The 24056-nt window shown below is 47.5% G+C and overlaps 1 protein-coding gene across 2 annotated transcripts; it reads right to left on the bottom strand.

The window, feature by feature from the left end:
* Window positions 1–427: 427 nt before the first annotated feature.
* Window positions 428–21548, bottom strand: GRPEL2 (GrpE like 2, mitochondrial). 2 transcript variants are annotated; one of them, XM_039486595.1, is made up of 4 exons: window positions 21399–21548; window positions 9075–9231; window positions 4979–5060; window positions 428–931 (listed from the first exon to the last, which is right to left on the bottom strand). In XM_039486595.1, the coding sequence occupies exons 1-4, from the start codon at window positions 21473–21475 to the stop codon at window positions 576–578; spliced, it is 672 nt and encodes a 223-aa protein (XP_039342529.1). In that variant the 5' UTR covers window positions 21476–21548; the 3' UTR covers window positions 428–575. The 2 variants fall into 2 exon arrangements, with proteins under 2 accessions (XP_039342529.1, XP_039342530.1); XM_039486596.1 differs by having other exon boundaries at window positions 9075–9210; window positions 21399–21546.
* Between the last annotated feature and the right edge of the window lie 2508 nt (window positions 21549–24056).

Genomic DNA, 24056 nt, shown 5'->3' with positions numbered 1-24056 from the left:
TTCTGCCTAAGGGAAACAGGAAAAATAAAAGACCACACAAGAGTCTCATAATAATACTTAGCACTTAGCTAGAGATTTTCATCTCTAAGGTACATCTCAACTATTATTTAATCCTCACAACGCCCCTGTGAGGTGGTTAGTAAGTATTATTATATCCCTATTTTACAAATAGGGAAACTGAGGCAGAGTGGCTAAGTGACTTGCCGAAAGCCACAGAAAGAGTACATCAGAGCTGGGATCAGAAGGCAGAAATTCCTGGCTCTCAGATTCTCTCTCCCCAACTCCCTCTTCCCCCAGTGCAAGTTTTAATAGAGACCTGAATCCAACAGAGAAGGGGGCTAGCAGTGCCACATGCTTCCGATAAATAGCAGGATTCCCAGCATTACACACACTCAGAAAAAGTAACATTAAATAATTGAGCCTCTTGGAATTAAAGCCAAGATTACTGCACATGTTGTGAAGAAGCCAATGTACAATACAAACCTAGCTTAATAAATAAAGAAAAGACATGCAGCTGCTATCGCCACTGTGTGACAGAGTCCTCAGCTCAGATCCCAATGGGTGCACCCACTACATCACTCCTGCGACTCTACTGCCACGCCAACATGTGCGTGTCTGATAGTGCGGCCGTGGAGTTTATAGCCATCCTGAGTCACTAGTGCCACTGTGCCGGGCTGCATTCCCTCTGCTGGCACATGGCAGACTATTTCATGGTCGTATGGATCATATTTGCCACCGACGGGGCTCATCTTCTGAAGGCCATGCTTGGCAAATACACTTTGCAACTTGGCCTCTATGAGGGACAGGCCTTCACAGATCTTCTTGAGGGTTGGTTTTGGGTCACTAGGCTCTGCTTCTCTTGCAGCGCTCTCAGTAGTCTTCTCCAAGATATCAGCTACCTCCACCAGGTCCTTGCAGAAACTCTGGATCCCTGCAGCCACACATACAAATAGGCAGGACGTTAAGCAATGTAAGTTCAGTGGTAGATAGTGCAAGGCTACAGCATCAGCCCTGGGCATGTTGCCATGCCACACTGGAAGGGACTGATTCTAAGAGATGACTGCCTTCAGCTCCCACTTCAATGGTAACTGAGAGTATTCAGCATCTCCTGCGACTGAGACCTCAGTATTGTACAGACAGTTCTTAAGAGTGCACTACAGGCTCCCAGAGACCATAGTAATGGGTGAGGTATATACCTAGGTAGATCAATAGCTATGCAATATACACAGGTTCCATAAAGCAGAGTTATTTCACAGAGTCTCAATACTTTGTTTCATGAAGCTCCTGCAACCTGGGACATTACAGCAAGACTTCAGGTGAGCCCTAGTAACATAGGCATGGTCTAGAATCCAAAGCTTGTTGCCATTTAGAAAACTTGGCGCAGTTTGTATACATTTTGGGCAGCTGTATATTTCTGGTTGCAGAGAATCGGATGTGAAGATTGACAGAAACCTTCCCCCTCTCAGGTGGTAGGGACATGTTCACTGAGTAACATAACAAAAAGGGATCTGAGGTAGATGGGAGAGGAAAGGGGAAGACATGAGCAACAATTAAATGCTGCATACTCCTTCATAGGGAGTGTGAGAGCTGTGTAGAGAACCAATATGGAGGAGGAGGAGGAGAAAGAAGAGTTACAAAGAAGCATCCATAGCAGATTAGATATTGGTCTATGTAGTCTTGCATCTGGGCTTATTCCAATTCCAACAATGTAGATGGACCCTGAATGTAATAGCTGTTTTCGAGCAGACCAGGCAGGCACAAAGCAAAGGAAATATAGGCACTCTAACCCAGGATAAGCTCCAGCAGCCTTCAGTTAAGCGTTAACTAATGAGAAAAAAGGAAACTCCTAGGACTGATATGAGGGGTACAGAGCTTTCTACCCTTCGGTTTCAGGTCTGAATCAAAGTCATACCAGTAGTATCCTAGAGTGCTACCATCTGATGATTGCTTGGCAGCCTAAGTGATATGAGATGATGGACTCAGGCCAGTTCCAAGCTGACAGGTGCCCACACCACATAAAACCACAACTAGCATTTCTGATGACGACAGTCTAAGCAGAGGTGCCCAGGACTGGATTCTCCATGGGGACTGAACTATCCTCCCACCCCTAGAGGTGGTCCCTTCACAGAAGGATTAAAATACATTGACAGGACAGAGTGTGGAATGCTTGCTCTGCTGTTTATCACAGAGTAGGTGCAACATGAGAATCAAGGATATCAGTTTCCAGGACTATCAATCCAACCCATTTCACCAACACTAAAGCCTGGTCTACACTATGCGTTTAAACCAAATTTAGCAGCGTTAAACCGAATTAATCCTGCATCCGTCCACACAACGAAGGCCTTTATATCGATATAAAGGGCTCTTTAAACCGATTTCTGTACTCCTCCCCGACGAGGGGAGTAGTGCTGAAATCGGTATTGCCATGTTGGATTAGAGTTAGTGTGGCCGCAATTCGACGGTATTGGCCTCCGGGTGGTATCCCACAGAGCACCATTGTGACCGCTCTGGAAAGCGATCTGAACTCAGATGCACTGGCCAGGTTGACAGGAAAAGCCCCGCGAACTTTTGAATTTCATTTCCTGTTTGCCCAGCATGGAGCTCTGATCAGCACGAGTGGCGATGCAGTCCCAAATCCAAAATGAGCTCCAGCATGGACCGTACGGGAGATATTGGATCTGATCGCTGTCTGGGGAGACAAATCTGTTCTATCAGAGCTCCGTTACAGAAGACGAAATGACAAAGCATTTGAAAAAATCTCCAGGCTACGATAGACAGAGTCCACAGCAAGGACTCAGCACAGTGCTGCGTGACAAGCGTAACGGAAAGGCAAAGAATCAAATGGACGCTCATGGAGGGAGGGAGGGGGGACTGAGGACTCCAGCTATCCTACAGTCCCCGCAGTCTCCAAAAAGCATTTGCATTCTTGGCTGAGTTCCCAATGCCTGAAGGGTCAAAAACATTGTCCGGGGTGGTTCAGGGTATATCTCGACAATTTACTCCCCCTCCCCATCGTGAAAGAAAAGGGAAAAAAATCGTTTCTCGCCTTTTTTCAATGTCACCGTATATCTACTGCATGCTGCTGCGGCGCTGAACAGCAGCATCCCCTCCCCTTCCTTTCCTGATGGCAGACGGTACAAAATGGCGGAAAACCGTTATCATCCCGTGAGTGCTCCTGGCTGGCCTCGGTGAGGTCGGCTGGGGGCGCCTGAGTAAAAATAGGAATGACTCCTGGTCATTCCCGGCAGATGGTACAAAAGGCTTGGTAACCGTCCTCATCATAGCAGCTGGAGGCTGAGCTCCATCAGCGCCCCCCCCCCCCATTTCATGTCTAAAGAAAAGATTCTCTACTCCCTGTACTATCATAGCAGCTGGAGGCTGCCTCCCCCTCATTTTATCTCACTAAAAAGTCAGTGTTTCTTATTCCTGCATTCCTTATTACTTCATCACACAAATGGGGGGACACTGCCACGGTAGCCCAGGAGGGTTGGGGGAGGAGGGAAGCAACAGGTGGGGTTGTTGCAGGGGCACCCTCTAGAATGGCATGCAGCTCATCATTTCTGCGGGATCTCTGGGGCTCTGACACAGAGCAGCTGTGCTCTATGGTTCTCTAGTACACTTGCCCCATATTCTAGGCAGGACTGACTCTATTTTTAGACAAAACATAAAGAGGGGAATGACCCGGGGAGTCATTCCCATTTTTGTCCATGCGCCCCTGGTCGACCTCAGCGAGGCCAGCCAGAGCACCCACGACAGCAGCAGATGGTACAAAAGGATTGATAACCGTCATCGCCAATTTCCAAATGCAAACGGTGCAAAATGACTGATTGCCATTGTAAATTGGTGATGAGATGATGGTTGACGGTGCAATAGGGATGGTAACCGTCTCTGCTACCTTGCAAAGGCAAATGAATGCTGCTGTGTAGCACTGCAGTACTGCCTCGGTCAGCAGCATCCAGTACACATACGGTGACAGTGACAAAAGGCAAAACAGGCTCCATGGTTGCCATGCTATGGCATCTGCCAGGGCAATCCAGGGGAAAAAGGGCGCGAAATGATTGTCTGCCGTTGCTTTCACGGAGGAAGGATTGAGTGACGACATTTACCCAGAATCACCCGCGACACTGTTTTTGCACCATCATGCACTGGGATCTCAACCCAGAATTCCAATGGGTGGGGGCGACTGCAGGAACTATGGGATAGCTACAGGATAACTACCCACAGTGCAACACTCCGGAAATCGATGCTAGCCTCAGTACATGGACGCACACCGCCGAATTAATGTGCTTAGTGTGGCCGCATGCACTCGACTTTATACAATCTGTTTTTAAAAACCGGTTTCTGTAAAATCGGAATAATCCCGTAGTGTAGACATACTCTAAGTTTACTACATATATTTTAAGAAGAATACATTAATTGACAAAGTGATGGCCTCTATCCCAGCATGTACTACATCCATTAATTTCATAATAGAGGTGAAGGAAAGAACAGGATCTCAGTACTAGAAAGGAGATGGCAGCTTGATGACATTGCATAGAGCATGGAATAAACTCAAGTGACAATTCTCAGCTGGTGTAAATCTTCAACGAAGTCAAGGAAGCTACGCTGATTTACACCAGCTCAGCAGCTGAATGTAAGTGTTTTACAAGTACATTCCCAAAATCCACAGGGTGGTATGATTTATTAGTATAGACCACTGTTACAGAGCAGACCTTGGAATAAAGAAACAAGCCATAGGGCTATCACCAAAATAAGCCCACAGGATTTGGCTAAACATGCAGACACAACAGTTAGCAAGTCCAGCCACCAGTCACTTCAGGCCAAACATCACAACAGGCTTTAAAAAGAACAAGGGCAGAAGGACAAGGTGGGGAAGCAGCTTATCTGTACTTTCTGTTCTGGATCCCAACTGTGCTTAGCCAAGCAAGTCACGCTGCAGCAAACAGCTCTTGCACAGTGCCAGCAGCACTTCGCTTACCAAACAGCTTGGCATCTTCCACAAACTTCTGTGTTCTCCTCCGGACATTTTCCGAATCTGCCAACGCTTTCCGGTATCGCTCCTGCACACACAGCAACAGGCACAGGCATTAGACATGGGGAGTGACCCATCACAGGGCCACACCAATTGCTGTAGAACAGTGGGTCTCAAACTTTTTGTACCGGTGACCCCTTTCACATAGCAAGCCTCTGAGTGCAAACCCCCCCCCTAATAAATTAAGCACACTTTTTAATATATTTAACACTATTATAAATGCTGGAGGCAAAGCGAGGTTTGGGGTAGAGGTTGACAGCGCGCGACCCCCCATGTAATAACCTCGTGACCCCGAGGGGTCCCGACCCCCAGTTTGAGAACCCCTGTTGTAGAACCTTGCATCTCCGTACACAGACAGTCTATTTAAAGAGAGACTCCCCCTGCAAGTTACTGGCTCATGCTGGCCCCGCCACCCCAGTTAGGAAGAACACACATGCCCAAAGGCCTCTCCCATTGCTTGAGGCAGCAAAACTAGGATCAGATTAACAGTACCCAAGTCACTGGTCAGGAGGATTTTGGGCACAGCTAAGCAGACCACTCTACACTGTCAGGTCAGTCTGCTGTTTTTGGACCATTCAAGGTGCAGCTTTTAATGGATTCTTTCCCATAGCAGCTGACTGGGAGATCTTAGCAATGAATTTGCAATCAGCTGATGCTTTGCTAGTGCAGAAGATAGCTGCTGTCAGGGTGATAATTTCTAGAAAGGCCCTGCATCTTTCCCTCTTCTTTAGCCTTTCCTACTCAAGGGAGTAGCTATAAAAAAAATCTCACCAGTACAGCTGAACCAGTGTTATCAGAGGTGGCACCCCTAGGGAAGATTAACTCTTTTTAGTGCCCTGTGAAATAACCCTGTTTGGAACAAATCTAATCACGGTGCTCAAAATAGTTGTGAGGTTGGTGGCTCCTCAATAGAGGGCTGCCAACATTGCTCACACCACAGTAGCTGAACCAGTGTTAGCCAGGGTGGCACGTGTGTAAAAATTCTCTAGTGTAGACAGCCATAGAAAGCTGACAGATGCTCTCCCCAACTGGACAGTGGTGGCACAGTGACAATGTAGAATTGGTGACCCACCCCTCTCGCTCACTCTCTTTCACACACACCTGTGTGTTTGGGTGAGGAGTAACCTTTCTCAGAAACTGCCTCAGCAGGAGTGGAATCTTTTGCAATATTTCAAGTTCTATTTTCACTTGCCACATCGGTACATTTGCCACTCTCATTTTCTTCTTATCCCAATGCAATTTGCATTGGGAAGATGTAGAGACAATAAAATGCATTTGTTTGTAGCACCCTTCGTAAAGTGATGATGCGCAGGCTGATCTCAAGAGAGGGCTCTCAACTCTGCTGTTTGCCTGCCCTGTTAGTCTGTCAGACCAGAGTCATCTTGGGGAGGAAGTTCATATAGTTAATACATTAGTGGTGTACTAATTTACGATTTGCTCAGGAAATTATAGCTTGGTGGTTAAACCCATTTTATAAATGTAAACAACATAAAATCATAAAGGGGGTTCAGAGCATCAGCCAGTAATGGGGGCTATGAATTTACCTTAATTGTGAGATCAGCTGTAAGGCGTGAGTGAAAGCTCATAAAATGGCACAATCTAGAATAATATAAATTGATGGGAAAAGATGCAAAAGGGAGACAAAGGCTGAATTAATCCAAACAAAAAGGCCTACTGATGTAACTCAAGGACTGGGTTTCAATCAAGCCTGATAAACAAGAGAAGTTCTGAACTGGAAATCAATTAACCAAAATCCAGGTGCTGGAAATTAAGCCTACTTGGTGAACGTAAGGGGTTGGGCTATTTTGCCCATGACTCCCTTTTGAGATCCTTAAAAGAAAAGACTTTTGGAGGAAAACAATATCAAGAAGCAGCAGCTATTTGCCAACAACTGCTTAAGCGAGCTTTATGATCATGGCTGCCAGCTCCGCAGTCTCCTGGGATCTCACAATCTACTGTAACATCACTGGGCCATCCTGATCCTGTGAGATGCCCTGACCAGACTGGGCCAGAGAGAGGGACCCAGATGACATCACCATCTCCACCTCCTCTACCTAAATCCCAACCACCACCTGGGATATGACACTGTTGCATACCTCCAGACCCACCCCACGTGTCCTTTTCAACATTCATTTTATTTCTTCTCTTTCCCACCCCTCTCCTTTTTCCTTCTAGTAAGAGTCTGGCTTAGCTGGCCAAGACTGTGTATTTTGCAACACCACTGTAAACCAGAGAGGCAGATAAAAGCAATGACCTAAACAGCCCGATGCTGGTAAAGGTTTGCCAGATCTCAGAGTGGCTAATAAGACAGTGTAGGATGCCTCTGTTTCTCCAATAGGGGGGTTGCAAGTGAAAGTCAATACCAGAAATGGAAGTTGCATTTTCTATCTTTGCTGTTCTCTTTTCTCTTTTGTGTGTATCTTATTTTGTCTTCTTGAAAATGGGACTGGACTTTAACAATAACAGCAGCAGCTCCAGCCCATTTCAATTAACTTTCTCCCTTTTCCCTAAAAAATAACAGTTATTAGTATCTTTAATACCATCTAAGAGACTGTCAGGGAATTTTCCCCACTAAAGACTCTATGGCAAAAGGGAAAGGGAACAAGGCAAGTTGTTACAATGAAAGCCTCACAGAATACTATACCTGTTTTCCTTTCTTTTCTCTATCTTTAACAAAAAATAAAAAATTAATCCTGTGTTTGCCATAAAACGAAACAGGCTGAGATTTGTTTAACACTGGATTACGACAGGGTGACATTAACATCTCTGACCCCATTAATTCCATTGAAATTAGTACAATGGGGGAAGGGTTACAGAACGGAAGTAACTCATTGCTTTGAGGTGGAAGTATGAGGGCATTCCAATTAAGATGATGCAGCACAAATGAAACAGCCATCTCTTTCAACTGCGGAGAGTCACAGGGAGAGGACAGGGAGGAGGCCACGTCTAGAAATGCAGACGGAGTGGGTGAGCTAGGAAGTGATTACAAGTTCACAGAGATGGGATGAGTGATTCTGTTCTAAAAATGATGAGCGTGATTAACTGGTAAGATGAAGGAACTGAAAGGGATGAAAGCAAGGAGGGTAGAGGCATAGACTTTGGGATTTCCCCAGGGGTGCCAGACCCCAACTCCGCCCCTTCCCCCAAACCTCCACCCTGGCCTGCCTCTTCCTGCCTTTCTCCTACCTCCGCTCCTCCCCCCTAGTGCCTCCTGCAAGTCGCTGAACAGCTGATCGTGAGGGGTAGGAGGCACTGGAGGGGAGCTGATCCATTGGGCTGCTGAGCACACTCTATTTTTTTCCCTGTGAGTGCTCCAGCCCCGGAGCATGCACGGAGTTGGCGCCTATGGTAGAGGGAATGAAACACTGCTCTGCTACCTAAAGCAAGAGTAACTTGGCCACAACACCTTGTACCTACAGTTTACAGAGCAGGATTTCAGAACAGATGCTGATTTCCAAATGCATAGAAAACTATCTCCTCAATTGAGGAAAGCAACTAAATACATTCCACACATCAGGCCTGCCTGAGATGGATCATTTTGCACATTTATCTGAGTTGTATAAGCCCTTCTAAGACCTAGTGATCCTTGAATGCCATGAGGCCAGGCTAATCAGGATCATCATTTGAATTCTCACAAGACAGAGGCAAAATTACTGCAGGTCTAAATAGGCAACACTTAAAAGATTTGAACAGGGACTCTCTACTAAACACAGTATTTGCTAGCCAGGATCACACTACTCGGTTCATCCAGTCTAGTCTCCTACTTCCAGCAGTAATCAACAGCTGATGTTTTGGAGGAGGACATAAACAGGGCATTGCCTCCTCATGTTATGCAAGGGTAGCTGGTTGCCACCCTGCAGCCCAAAGATGGCTGCCTTTCCGTGGTGAAGTTGGTGAAAAGCTTTGAGATAAATTATGTCATCTATAATGTATGCAGGCAGGTGGCTTAACAGTGAAACGAATGAGCCCTCCCACTTGGAAGGGACTGAACCCTGAGGACGTGGGGATACCTTGGCTAAGATGCTGCTAGTGGTAGACTCACAGTTAAATCACGGACTTGTTCTTCCAGTTTGCTGGCTTTGAGCTCCAGAGTTCGCTCAGAAAGGGGATGCCTCGGCTCATCGCGGGGATCCTCTGGTCCACACTCATCTCCCGTACTCCTCTGCTGGGCCGCAGTGCTGAAGACACACAAGCAATCTCTGAAATACAAGCCAAGGGCAAAGAAGAAAGAGAAACATGATCCAGAGCTCAGAAGGGAAGATGTTGCTTTTTGCCCATCATCAGTGTTAAAAAGCACATTCTCTTTGGAGACACCTAGGTAGGATCTTAACTCGTGTAAAATAAGCAGATATGAAAGGCAGATACGCTTTGGTGCTTAGATAATACAGTGACCGATGCCACCCAGACATGTCTATACGACAAAACAGGGGAGGTGTCCACACTACAAAGCTACTTTTGGTAGCAAACCTCTGCTGTTTCTGCCAACAAAATAAAACCACCTCAATGACAGGCATAAAGCTTTTTGTGGAAAAGTTAAAGTGACACAGCATCAGCGTAGACACTGCCGTTTGTTTTGTCGACACAACTGGCTTGCACCAGTATCCCACAATGCCTGCCTGCTCTGCGCACTGTTTTGCTCTCTGCTGCTCTGCAGGCATGTGCTTCTCCCCTTTCAAAGCTCTTGCAGTATCTGACAGCTGCCTGCTGCTCTGTTTGGAGAACAAAGAGCAAATCATTAACGTGGAATGCTCCTGTTCTGCCCTGCACTAGGAACACAGCAGCGGGGAGCGGGATGGGGGAAAAGACACTACTGTGCCGCTTTGACATTCCTCAGCACGGAGAGCTCACAGAACTGCTCGGATGCGGCTCCCAGCAGCTGAGGAGGCAGTGGGAGCACTTGGAGGGAATCACAGAACCATAGGCAGGCAGGCAGAGCGGGCTGGCTGGGGAGAGGATAGGTCCATCATGGAAGATAGGCCCATCAATGGCTATTAACCAGGCTGGGCAGGGATGGTGTCTCTAGCCTCTGTTTGCCGGAAGCTGGGAATGGGCGACAGGGTCACTTGATGATGATCTGTTCTGTTCATTCCCTCTGGGGCACCTGGCATTGCCCACTGTTGGAAGACAGGATACTGGGCTAGATGGACCTTTGGTCTGACCCAGCAGGGCCACTCTTATGAGAGACTTCTGTGCTGAGAAGAACCCAGGGCTGGGGGAGGGGGCGAAGGGTGTCCCCTGGGGTGTGTGAGCTCTACCTTTCCCCTGCCTCAAGATAAGTCGGTCAGCCTGCTGTCTCCACCGCCCCAGATTACACCATTCTCCTCTCCCTCCCCCGACACACTTCAATTAAGCAGCTGACAATCTATTAGGAACTGGAAGCCCCTGGAAGAATGGGATTGAGAAACCTGCATCATGGGATGCTATACCTGCCCCATCATGAGGCATTGTAAATCCTTCCCAAAGCACCCTGCAGTCAGTTGCAGAGTGGGATAGCTACCACAATGTTGCACTGCTCTCTGTGTCGATGCAAGAGCTGTTAGTGTGGATGCACTCTGCCAACAAAAGGAGCTACTGTGGACATGCAACAGCGGTTTTAATTAGGGCTGTCAATTAATTGCAGTTAACTCATACGATTCACTAAAATTAATTGCAATTTAAAAAATTAATTATGATTAATCGCACTTTTAATAGCACTATTAAACAATAGAATACCAATTAACATTTATTAAATATTTTTGGATGTTTGTCTACATTTTCAAATATATTGATTTCAATTACAACACAGAACACAGTATACAGTGCTCACTTTATATTATTTTTTATTACAAATATATGCACTGTAAAAATGATAAAAAATAGTATGTTTCAATTCACCTCATACAAATACTGTATTGCAGTGGTTCTCAACCATGGGGGTGGGGGGGTGCGCAAACAGGTTTCAGGGGGCCCAAACAGGGCCAGCATTAGACTCACTAGGGCCCTGAGTAGAAAGGTGAAGCTGCACCGCATGGAGCTGAAGCCCAGGGCCCCTGAGTCCCGCTACCCAGGTCTGAAGCCAAAGCCTGAGCAATGTAGCTTTGAGAGGGACCCTGTGGCATGGGGCCTCTGGCAATTGCCCTGCTTGCTACCTCATGACACCAGTCCTGGCTTTTATATGCAGAAAAACAGTTATTGTGGCACAGGTGGGCAGTGGAGTTTTTACAGCATGTTGGGGTGTGGGGGAGCTCAGAAAGAAAAAGGTTGAGAACCCCTGCTGTACTGCACTCTCTTTATCATGAAAGTGCCACTTACAAATATAGATTTTTTTCTGTTACATAACTGCACTCAAAAACAAAACATTGTAAAACCTTAGAGCATACAAGTCCACTCAGTCCTACTTCTTGTTCAGCCAATAGCTAAGACAAACAAATTTGTTTATGTTTACGGGAGATAATGTTGCCCACTTCTTATTTACAATGTCAAAATAAAGTGAGAACAGGCATTTGCATGGGGCTTTTGTAGGTGGCATTGCAAGGTATTTACATGCCAGATATGCTAAACATTTGTATGTCCCTTCATGCTTTGGCCACCATTTTTTTTAATCGTGTGACAGCCCTAGTTTTAATTAAAGCAGCATAAATTTTGCAGACAAAACTTTGTAGCGTAGACAAGGCCTAAGTTACTTGGAATATGTAAACAGAGTTCAAGTGCAGAGAGCTGCATCTGCACTGTGGGAAAAAATAGCAGTTATAGCCCAGGTGGACAATAAACCTTATAACCATACAACTTGGCATGTTAGTATCTAGTTCAGAATCCTTTCCCTCTGTAACAAATGTTTGAGAGGAAGGTGACACCCCCCACCCTTTACCGAACCTAGCTAAGGGGTGGGAGAACAGACACGCACATTCCTGCTGAAAAGATCATACACCAAGTGTGGGGATCTTGTTCGCAGGCACAGAAATTCCCCAGCGTGTGAAACCTCTACACAGGCAGTTCAGAACTGAACTAATAACAGGCATGTCAAGATGTTCTGCAGGACAGAGTTTTTTACTGGCCTATTATTAGCTAGCTTCTCCTTCAGCCCTATCAGCACTTTCTGGGGCCTGGCCAGTCCTCCTCTTAGCTAGTTGGCCCACTTTACTTCTCAATGAGTCTGACTCTTACCCCCCCCCCCCCGATTTAAAAATTGTATTAAGAAAAAGTGAACAGTACAGAGTTTAGGCATAGAAGTTTCTGGTTATCAGGGGATAACATACAGATTATCGAGGGTGCAAAGTTTGGTTTCAGATCGGGTGGCATTAAGGAATACATAATCTGCAATATCCCTGATTGGAGGTAAAAGCTTGATGGGTCCAAGTACAGACATTGAGATATGAGGGTATGACGTCCATAAAGTGGCTATGTTCGGGTGTGGAGTATAATGAGTGGATATGATGATGAGGATACTACAGGGCAGAGAAGCTTGTTGTACATAGCAATAAATGGTAGATGGTTCCAGTGAACATGCTGTGTGTGCATCCTGCACATTAACATAGCTTCAGCACCTTCTGCAAGGACCCTCACAGCCCACGGTTAACAGCTCTATTAGTGGAGGAGCTGAAACTTGTCTCTCAGAAAGCTGCCCCTCTAGATTAGTCACTGTCCAAGCTGGTTTTAGCCACAGTGGCAAAAGCAGGAATCCTGAAGGCAAATACAATGCAAGAGCAGATCTTGGAGCACTTGCTTCCAGGTTGCTTCACCTGCTGAAAAGTGTGTGCACCTAAAAAGCCTAGAGACTGAACTACTGTGATTCATGCTGCAACGGCCAGGTCACCCGAGACAGAGAGAGACTCTAGAACAAGCTGGCTTCTACATTGGCAGCTGAAATTACACAACCACCAGAGTCAGGGAATTGGACTAAGCTGTCTAAACACTAAATACTACCCAGGTTCATAGGAATTTGTCCCAGCACAACTTGGTGACTCTCAAAAACTAGTTAAGCAAATAGAAAAAAAATAATCAATCAGGATGTGAGACGTTTCCGTCAATACTTGAAAAACAGGCAGCAGGTTGCAAAGCCTGAAAAATAATTAAAACCTTTAGCACTTACATGAAACTTCAAAGCCTTTGGCTAACACTAACCATAATGCCACCCTGAGAGATGAGTCACTATTTAACATTCCTAGTCTACATCTGGGACACTGAGGCAGAGAAGCAATATCTTTCCGAAGATCACAGAAAGAGTTCCTGTCAGAACCAGGACTGACACTCAAGAATTCGCTGGCTTCAAGTCCTGTGCTCACCCAAAGCCTGCCTATCATCCTCTCAAACTTCACACCAGATTTGGATTACATTCATAGTTTGGGGAAGTGTTCCTCCAAGAAGGCTCCATTCAGAAAGCATATTGGCATCTGCTGAACAAAAGAGTTTCTAAATTCTTGGGAGTGCCTGATGAGCTCTCCCGCAAATTTAAAAAAAAAAAGCGGCTTGTTGACATGGTAACCCAAAGCTTTACACCAACCTATGACAATCAAGACTAACTATTAGTTAACAGCTAATAGTGTTACAATTCCCCACCCAGCAGGCCACCTCCTTCTCTCTTTTGTCTTTGAAAGGAGGTTGTCTGATGCCCCACAAGACCAACAACAGATATCCAGAAACTTCCTTATCCCTTCCAAACTACATCTGCATGTAAATATCTGCTAATTAGGTGCTTAGTGCACCATCCGCATGGCAAACTGCCCCTTTTAGTGTGCGGCAAGCCAGGGTGTGAATCTACAGCACACTAGTTTGCTGCACACTAACTTGCACAGTGAACCCTGCTACCGAGACGTGGCTTTCCTTGCATTAGACAATCCTTACATAATAACCCAAGAATTATCTAGGGCCTGTCTACACTAAGCTGTTTTCAAAAAAATTACCCATTATTGCACCTCTATCTGTGGGAGTACCAGCACAGACAAGGAGCTGATGGCTGCTAGCATTTTAACTGCCACAGCATGGAGACCTGTTCTGAACAGAGGGATGTGATCTGGAGCACTTTTAAGGTGCCTATAGCGATGGTATCTAAGTGCCAGCCAAATCTATGTTGGTGATGGTTTCCTCCTCAAATCTATTATTATTATGTGGAGATATACTTATCTCATAGAACTGGAAGGGACCTTGAAAGGTCATTGAGTTGAGTCCAGTCCCCTGCCTTCACAGCAGGACCAAGTACTGATTTTTGCCTGAGATCCCTAAATGGCCCCCTCAAGGACTGAACTCACAACCCTGGGTTTAGCAGGCCAAACCACTGAGCTATCCCTCTCCCCACAAATCTATTATAATGGCAAGACTGAGCAAGCTTCATGATGCAACATTAAAGAGATAGATTGAGGATTCGTGTCTTATTTGCTTTATTAAATTTAATCACTATTGAACAGAGTATCAACAGTGGTTTAAAACTGAACGAAAAGCTGAGAATAAGTATGGCTTGTGTTCCTTATGTAAATCCATAAACAACCCTTGACAAACAATTCCTATTTCTTTCAAATTTACTCTAGCTAAATGAATGAATGAATGTGTGCATGTGTCTCTCTCTCTCTCTCATCACTATTGTTTAGATACATAAAGCTGATTTAACTCAGTGGTTCTCAAACTTTTGTACTGGTGACCCCTTTCACATAGCAAGCCTCTGAGTGTGACCCCCCTAATAAAATATATTAAAAAGTGTTTTTAATTTAACACCATTATAAATGCTGGAGGCGAAGTACGGTTTGGGGTGGAGGCTGACAGCTCGTGACCCCCCAGGTAGTAACCTTGTGACCCTGAGGAGGCCTGACCCCCAGTTTGAGAACCCCTGGTTTAACTGGTGAATTCAGCTGCAGGGTGTATTTTAGTCTGTATCTCCTGGGGTCCTGGACAGGGCGGTTTCAATACAGATTACTGGAATCAGAAAGTACAACTCATCAGTCAGATGGTTTTCTCATGCAAGCATCCTAAACTGCAACTTCAGTAACCTGAACTGTAAAGACAGAGGGAGGAGAGGAACCTTGAGTAAGGGCAGTGAGCTTATTTTATTGCTGTATTTGGCAATGATACAACCACTGCTGGAATATTTGTCCAATTTTAGTGTCCACAATTCAAGAAGGATGTTGCTAAATTGGAAAGGGTTTAGAGAAGAGCTACAAGAATGATTAAAGGATTAGAAAACCTGCCATATTGTAATTGAGCTCCTTGAATCTATCTATTTTGTTTAACAAAGGGAAAGTGAAGCAGTGATGTGATTACAGTCTATAAGTACCTACACGGGGAACAAATATTTGATAACGGGCTCTTCAGTGTAGCAGAGAAAAGTAAAACATGATTCAGTGTCTGGAAGTTGAAGAAAAACAAATTCAGACTGGAAATAAAGCATCAATTTTTAACAGTTCGGGTGGTAATTAACCACTGGAAAATTTACCACGGGTGCTGGTGGCTTCTCCATCACCAGCAATTTTAAAATCAAAATGGGATTTTTTTTCTCAAAGATATGTTCTAGGAATTATTTTAGGGGAAGTTCTATGGTCTGTGTTATACAGGAGGTCAGACTAGATCAGTGGTTTTCAAGCTGCAGGTCGCAACCCAGTGCTGGGTTGCGGAATGTAAGGCATTGGGTTTATAGATTCATAGACTCTAGGACTGGAAGGGACCTCGAGAGGTCATCGAGTCCAGTCTCTTGCCCTCATGGTAGGACCAAATACTGTCTAGACCATTCCTGATAGACATTTATCTAACCTACTCTTAAATATCTCCAGAGATGGAGATTCCACAACCTCCCTAGGCAATTTATTCCAGTGTTTAACCACCCTGACAGTTAGGAACTTTTTCCTAATGTCCAACCTAAACCTCCCTTGCTGCAGTTTAAGCCCATTGCTTCTTGTTCTATCCTTAGAGGCTAAGGTGAACAAGTTTTCTCCCTCCTCCTGATGACACCCTTTTAGATACCTGAAAAAGAAAATAGAAATGATTTTTGCCCCAGATCCCTAAGTGGCCCACTCAAAGACTGAACTCACAACCCTGGGTTTAGCAGGCCAATGCTCAAACCACTGAGCTATCCCTACCCGGACGGGTTGCGGCAGCTCTGGTCAGCACCGCTGACCGTGCTGTTAAAAGTCCCATTGGCGGTGCTGCCTGGCTAAGGGCTTGGCTACACTTACAAATTTGCAGTGCTGCAGCAGGGTGTGAAAACACACCCTCTCCAGCGCTGCAAATTGTGGCGCTGCAAAGCGCCAGTGTGGTCAAAGCCCCAGCGCTGGGAGCACGGCTCCCAGCGCTGTACGTTATTCCCCACAGGGAGGTGGAGTACGGACAGCGCTGGGAGAGCTTTCTCCCAGCACTGGCGCTTTGACTACACTTAGCGCTTCAAAGCGCTACCGCGGCAGCGCTTGAAGTGTAAGTGTAGCCAAAGCCTGAGGCAGGCTAGTCCCTACCAGTTCTGACACTGCAATGTGCCCCGAAAGCAGCCAGGGGCAGGCCTGACTCCTAGGTGGTGGTGGGGGGGGGGCAGGGTCTCCGCACGCTGTCCCCACCCTGAGCACTTCCATTAGCTGGGAGCTGGGTGCCCACGGGCCAAAGCCTTGCGGAGCTGCTTGTGCACCTAGGAGCTGGACCTGCTGCTGGCCTACTTCCGGGGTGCAATGCGGTCCGTGGTGCCAGGACAGGCAGGAAGCCTGCCTTAGCACTCCTGCTGCGTGCTGACTGGGAGCTGCCCGAGGTCAGCCCACACCCCCAACCCCAGCCATGAGCCTCCCCCAAACTCAGAGCCCCTTCCTGCACCCCAAACCCCTCAGTCCTGGCCCCACCCCAGAGCCTGCACCCCCAGCCCAGAGCCCTGACCCCCTCCTACACCTCCACACTGTCCCAGCCCAGAGCCCCCTCCCACACCCTGAACCCCTCATTCCCAGCCCCACCCCGTAGCTCTCACCCTTGAACCCCAACCCTCTGCCCCAGTCCTGAGCCCCTACAATACTCCAAACCCCTCATCTCCAACTCCTTTGGTTCGCAGGCATCAACAATTTTTTTCAACTGGGTTGCCAGAAAAAAAGTTTGAAAACCACTGGACTAGATCACAATGGTCCCTTCTGGCCTTGGAATCTGTGAATGAGATTCTGTGTCTTAGTGGAGACTATCCCACTAAGAGAGAGATAAAAAGATAGGATGCAACTGTCTAGCCAGTCATGCCACAAAAATGCAGTTCACTATCACAAGACAGAGAGAGGCGGAGACTTAAATAACTAGGGTGTGTTATTTTAGAATTAAAAGCTGCAAACAGCAAGCAGTTGATTAAAAGTTGCTCTTTTAAAAGAAGATAATATTAACAGGACACTATTTCCCAAAATTAAAAGAACTGGGGGGGGGGGGGATAGCTTAGATTTCAAAACAGATCAGTGCAAGTTTGGAAAAATTTAAGTTTTGTAAAGGAGAAAAAGTGTGTGTGGGTTGAGTGTATGAACTGTAATTATGACTTTTGACCCATACACTTTTCACATTTAATTTATATAACTTCAGTCACTGAAGTTAACAAACATGCAGCAGAGGAACCATTCAGCCCAAACAGCCTTGAAATGCAACTGGCAGCCCAATCACCTAGTTTTATAATCCACAGATCAAGACAAATTTTGCTTTAAAACCCTATATAGATATTTCCAGGTATTGCTGCTCATTCACTTCCCAGGAACGGAAGTTTAGTGAGCTGTTTACATGTGACTCATAGTGGGTGGGTGTGTGTGTATACACGCAAGAGCCAGAGAGGAATAAATGAGCTAGTGCTTCAGCCAGAGAAACCTGCCTACGTGAAGCAGAGAGCTGCCTGCATGGACTCCCTTCCCAGCTAGTGAAACCAAATCCAAGTCCCAAAACACACCCTTATGCTAAAGAAAGTCCCAACTCCCACATGCTGTTTGGATTAGCCTGCCTCATGCGGCAGACGAGAAACAAGAGCTCTCTCACAGAGCGATGTTTAAAAGGGGTCTGCTCAGAACTGCCGTTTGCTCAGAACTGCCATATGGAATAGAACACAGGAAAAAGCTGCATAGTTTGCTTCTTCCTAAGAGATATGAGGTGCATACTATACTAAGGAAACAAACAAGTGTTTATCTGCAGCTAGTGTAATACAGTCCTACCTTCCAGATACAGTGTTAACCCCAGTTTTCCTAGGAATAGAGAGACAAGGTGGGTGTGGTAATATCTTTTATTGGAACAACTGCTTTGAAGATAAGCTCTGTGTAGCTCAAAAGCTTGTCTCTTTCACCAACAGAAGTTGATCCAATACCAACATAGCCACATCAACACTGCAAACAACTATGAATAGATAGTAATTATACCAGGAAGTTAGGAAATTCTGACATGACAGTGACAGCACTGGGGAAATCCCTGAAGGAATGAGCAGATTATTGAGCTGGGTGCGAAAGACTCTGAAACCAGCGCCAGAGACGGGCAGATCAATGGGGGTACAAAAGGATGTAGGGGACCACACCCAAATCTATCCATATAATTTAAGCCAGTTATCCTTAAATCTCAGACTTTAAATGATGAGAAGGGTTGGTGTGTGATAAGATACATAGCACCATCTCTCCTTCCGCCATACAGGATGTCATACAACAGTCTGAAGTTCCCTGATTCTGTTTCTGAACATCCAACCTGTCTCATATTATCTCTTCTCCCAATTCAAGCTTCTCTCCATGTCCCCTTTTTGAATGTGAGGAAGCCTGCTTCTCTAATGATAATCAGTTACACACCCCAAGCTCACATCTCAAAGACCCAGGACAGACCATCCAATTTGAATGTCACTTTCTGCAATGCCATCATCCATCTAACAGTCACTTTTTTAGCATAACATATGTGCAATTGGAGGATACATTTAACATCGTGCATCTAAGGACTGATTTCACACCGCTGATGGCGCTTGACTGTCTGTCATGAACTATCCCCAATGATACCATCTACAGATCAGAAGCCACACCTATTTCAAGCTGACAGCACATTTACAAGGATAATTACCCAGTACACAAGAGTGTGCATGAAGGGGATGATTTCTGGACATAACATGCTATTACTACAAAGCCCAAACCCAGCAGTTCCCAAAGCACATATGGGAACCCACCATTTTATTATGCTTAAATTTTCTTCCAATTTCCCTTTAGAGTGATACATCGAGAATAAACCTGTGAGCCCTTTGTCTTTCCCCTTCTCTGCTGTCTGAATTTCAACCAAGGAACCAACTAGTAGACATCAGTAGTCCTTTAACACAAGGTCTGAAGTGGGACCCAAAGAATGGACACTCCAGGTTAAGCCTCTTTCTTCCTTGACCACCCAAAATACAAGTCAATTGCCCCAATCAGATACAGAGTACAACTGTTTTCAAATCTTGCTAGAAACTAAGCCCAAGAAACACTCCAAGAATATCAAATATTAGGTTATATATGTAATGGGCAAAGCAGCAACACAACACTAATTAACAAATTTAAAAGCCTTTTGCAAGGTTTTTATAGAAGCACAGAACTGTATTCATAACCCAACTTGTCTGCTTTTCTAACACTGAGATATTAGACATAAAGTCAGTGGGAGGCGAAGACAGAACTTGACCCACTGCATTTACCATACAACCACTTCCTTTTAGAGGCAAACTCAACTGTTCTCAGAAACACCCTGCTTTTCAAAATACATCTTGCTTCCACTTTCTGCTCTGAGTTATTTCTGATTATTGTTTGCAGTGTTACTGTAGCGATGCTGATGCCAGGATATTAAAGAAACAAGGAGGGTGAGGTAATATCTTTTATTGGACCAGCTTCTTTTGGTGAAAGAGAAAGAGGAGAAGCACTAGGCACCTGCCTGAAGAAGAGCTCTGTGTAAGCTTGAAAGCTTCCTCTTTCACCAGCAGAAGTTGGCCCAATAAAAGATATTGCCTCTCCACTTTGTCTCTCTTATTTCTGATTAGTCATTTGAAAATCCATTTAATAGACATTCAGATTCCATTAAGATAGCTATATCTATACCCGGGATGTTTTGCCAAAATTTTCCAAAGGTTCATTGCACCAGTGGGATCCCCTGCATAAGCAAGTTTTCTGTAGCCAAGACACACTTTTAAAACCATTTTTGTTAAACTTTCTGTAAGCTCATGAAGAGTTTTTACAACAGGTTCAGCCATAGGGAGCCTGTCCACACTAGGCCCCCCATCAGTGCAGCAGAAGCAATGGGAACTTGTGTGCCATTTTCCTAGTGTAGCCAAGACTGTTTTTTTTTATTCCAGACAACGATTTGCTTTCCATATACACACTGCAACAATTCCATGCCTAGAGCTTTTTCAGCATATATCAACTTCCCCACTCCTATATCCCATTATTATTATTTAGTTGTGTTATTGCAGTCTCTAGGTGACCCAGTCATGAACCAGCTGCAGCTACACTTATTTCTGGCCTCAAAAAGAAACAGGGGCCACCCACATTCTCACTGAAAGCCTTACAAATGACTGCAGCGAACACGCCTCAAACAATTTCTAGGGTTGGACCTTTCCTGAAATACACCGCGGGTCCAGGCGCACAGCCCCAGGTGAGCCACGGGAATAGCCGGGTCTGAAACCCAGGCCCAAAGCCCCTCAAGGTGGCCGCCCAACACGGAGGAGCTCGGACCAGGGGCCGCGTTTTAAGATTTTAGGCTGGCTGAGCTCCGACGCCTCCTCCCTCATCTGCTTGGGCAGGGCCCCAGACCCCGGCCTCGTCCCACTCCCCGCCCGCCCTGTCTGCCTGGGCAGGGCACCAGACCCCGGCCGTGCCGTCCTGTCTGCCTGGGCAGGGCACCAGACCCCGGCCGTGCCGTGCCCCCCCAGCAGCCCTGTCTGCCTGGGCAGGGCACCAGACCCCGGCCGGGCAGGGCTCCCCCAGCAGCCCTGTCTGCCTGGGCAGGGCACCAGACCCCGGCCGGGCAGGGCTCCCCCAGCAGCCCTGTCTGCCTGGGCAGGGCACCAGACCCCAGCCGGGCCGGGCCGGGCCCCCCCAGCAGCCCTGTCTGCCTGGGCAGGGCACCAGACCCCGGCCGTGCCGTGCCCCCCCAGCAGCCCTGTCTACCTGAGCAGGGCACCAGACCCCAGCCGGGCCGGGCCGTGCCGGGCTCCCCCTCCCCGCCCGCCCTGTCTGCCTGGGCAGGGCACCGGAGCAGCAGCCGGGCGGTACTTAGCAGGTGGCACACAGCTCACCCGAGGGTGCAGCCGCTCGGGCTCCTTTGTTAGCCGGCGGTGGCTCAGCGCCCAAGCCCCCCATGCCCACCTCGCTGCACAGCGCGGACAGCCCGGGCACCACGGTGAGGGGCACCGAGAGAGCACGGGGGGGGGGGGACGGAGAGCGATCGGGGCCCCTGGGTTACGGGGATGAGTGGCCGGCTCCCCCCGCCTTACCTGCTGGGCCGCCGAGCGCCCAACGAGAGCAGCGGGCTGAGGTGATGCCGGGCCGCCCGCAGGGACCTGCCAGCCATGCTCCCGCCTCCCTCCCTCAGTCCGCTGGCGTGTGACTGAGCGCCGCCCGCCGGGCACTGCGCCCGCCCTCGGCAGAACTACAGGCCCCGTCGGCCACCGCGCCGCGACGTCATGGACTACAACTCCCATCAGCCGCCGCGTCATCGGGCACGGGACTGTGTTACACACTGCGGGCAGCACAGGGCGGTGGGGACTACAATTCCCATTAGCCATTGCACACGCGGCGGCGCTCCCAGTCCCGGCAGGCACCGCGCGGGGCTGCCCTTTCGGCTAGTGTCTGGGCGTCTCTCGCTGGAGCGTGGCGCTGGCAGGAGGATCGTCCCTGCTCCCACCCCCGGGTCCTAGCGCCCCCATCTGCTGTAATGTTACCGCCGGTAGCGGTGCCTGGCATCTAGACGCCAGAGGGCCCTGGAGCTGCCCTGCCCCGGCTCTGCTGCAGGGTGGGAGAGGCAGCCTGGCCCAATCCGCCGCCTCCGCGACACAGCGGTAGCCAGCCTGGCACAGTCTGCTGGCTCTGCCCTCCCCCACCCTCTGGGGCCGGGTAGGGTTGTTGCCAACTTTCTAAGGGCACAAAAACGAGCCCCCAGCCCTGCCCCTTCCCCGAGGCCCCATCCCCCCCCATCCCTACTCACTACATTCCCCCTCCCGTGGTGGCTCACTCCCACACCCTCCCTCACTCTCAGTGGGCTGGAGCAGGGGGTTAGGGTGCAGGAGGGGATGAGGGCTCTAACTGGGAGTGCAGGCTCCAGGGTGGGACCAGAAATGAGGGATTAAGGGGGCTCTGGGCTGGGGCAGGGGTTGGGGAGGGGGAGGACTCCTGCTGGGGGTGCAGGCTCTGGGGTGAGGCCAGGGATGAGGGATTGGGGTGCAGGAGAGATCTCAGGGCTGGGGGTGGGGATTGGGGTGCAGGCTTATCTCAGTCAGCAGCACAGTGGGACTAAGGCAGGCTCCCTGCCTGTCCTGGCTCCACGCTGCACCCCAGAAGCAGCTAGCAGCAGGTCCAGCTCCCACACAGGGGGGCCAGGAGGCTTCCTGCACACTGCTCACACCCTCAGGCACCCTCCCCAGCTCCCGTTGGCCATGGGTCCCAGTCAATGGAAATGGGGAGCTGGTGCTCAGGGCCGGGACAGTGCCGCTGAGCCCTGTGGCCTCACCGCATAGGAGCCAGACCGGCTCGCTGCTTCTGGGGTGCAGCGCGGTGCCAGGACAGGTAGGGACTAGCCTGCCTAGCTCTGCAGCACCACTGACCAGAGTTTTAATGGCCCAGGCGGCAGTGCTGGCCAGGGTCAAAAACTGAACACTTGGCAACCCTATGGGTGGCATGCACCCATCACACTGAACTAGATGACCCATCGAGGTCCCGTCCAGTCCTACACTTCTGATATTTAGAGTGCTCCATTACTTCACTCCTCTTTGGACTCAAAAAAATCACCTCGACCGTACCATATTTTAAAATTGTTCAAGACAAGTCAAAGGTCTGATGATTAATAGCTGTGGGGAAGGACTCCTGCAATCTGTGCTTATCCTGACTGCCAGTCTCAAAACTAAGACCACTTTACTTCTGAACAAAAGTGTTCACATAGGAGTTTAAGGTGCTTTAATTTATGTGCATCAACCCTACAGCTGTGTCACACCATCTGCAGGCCCTGATAAGGGAAGTTGAGGGGGGAAACACCTCTGTTAATTCTGTTAGTTTAAAATGCTTTAATTGTTTTTCCATGACATCCACACGATGGCAGGCTGCAGGTGCAAACAGGTGGCAAAGCAGGTGGCAAAGAAGCAGTGTTAGCCACAATCCATATGCGATTTGTCAGACTCTGAATAATAATTGAACATCTGATTCAGCATTATAATCTCTGTTCTCAGTGATAAGAAATATGTGTTTTTATCTTATGCATTAGCTATTCCCCTGTAAAAACATAGTGGAGACAAGGCACTATGGTTTCTCCAAAAGGCAGCCAATACAAAGGCGGGGGGGGGGGGGAATCATATATTACTGGAAATCCAAAATGGTATTGAAAGTTATACAAATGCATAACCATTTTAGGTATATGGATTCTTTGGGAAAGGTAACAGCAAAGCATGAAGCTTATGTGCCCTAAAGGCTCAGAAACAAAAAGGCAAATTAAGAGGACTCCAAGTGTATTTATTTATTGTAATGACTTTTTGGTGTATGATTTTTGAATATTTATGGTTGTCAGTCTCTCTCAGGGTTGTAAATTTATATTTACTAAACATCACAGTAGAAGTTTGCCTTTGAAAAGGATTACATACAAGATAGTATAATGCCCTTAGGGCCAGATTTTTAAAGGTATTTAGACAACTAGTTGGATTTTCAAAAGCATCTAGATGCTTTCACCCTTTGAAAATCTGGCCTGTGGCGAATATTTGGGAACCAAGTTCCACACACAAGTGGTGATATGAAAAAGCACTAGGGTGATGGATAAAGATGCAAAATAACTGTTGACAAAGGCAATCCCCATTGGCAGCTCAAAGACATCGGAAAAGCTGGAAAATCAGTCAGCCTTGATGTCATATGATCCCAAAGAATAAACTTGGGTATAAAAAATGAAAAAAAAC

Source organism: Mauremys reevesii, linkage group 8 (genome assembly GCF_016161935.1).
Source record: "Mauremys reevesii isolate NIE-2019 linkage group 8, ASM1616193v1, whole genome shotgun sequence".
Taxonomy (NCBI): domain Eukaryota; kingdom Metazoa; phylum Chordata; order Testudines; family Geoemydidae; genus Mauremys; species Mauremys reevesii.
Note: the sequence above shows the minus strand (reverse complement) of the source record. Positions and strands in the feature narration are given on the sequence as shown.

Coding starts and splice junctions, on each gene's coding strand:
- GRPEL2 (XM_039486595.1), bottom strand. CDS start 21,475: ATGGCTGGCAGGTCCCTGCGGGCGGCCCGGCATCACCTCAGCCCGCTG. Junction 9,232..21,398: donor GGCGCTCGGCGGCCCAGCAG/GTAAGGCGGGGG, acceptor CTTGTATTTCAG/AGATTGCTTGTGTGTCTTCA. Junction 5,061..9,074: donor AACAAGTCCGTGATTTAACT/GTGAGTCTACCA, acceptor CTGTGTGTGCAG/GAGCGATACCGGAAAGCGTT.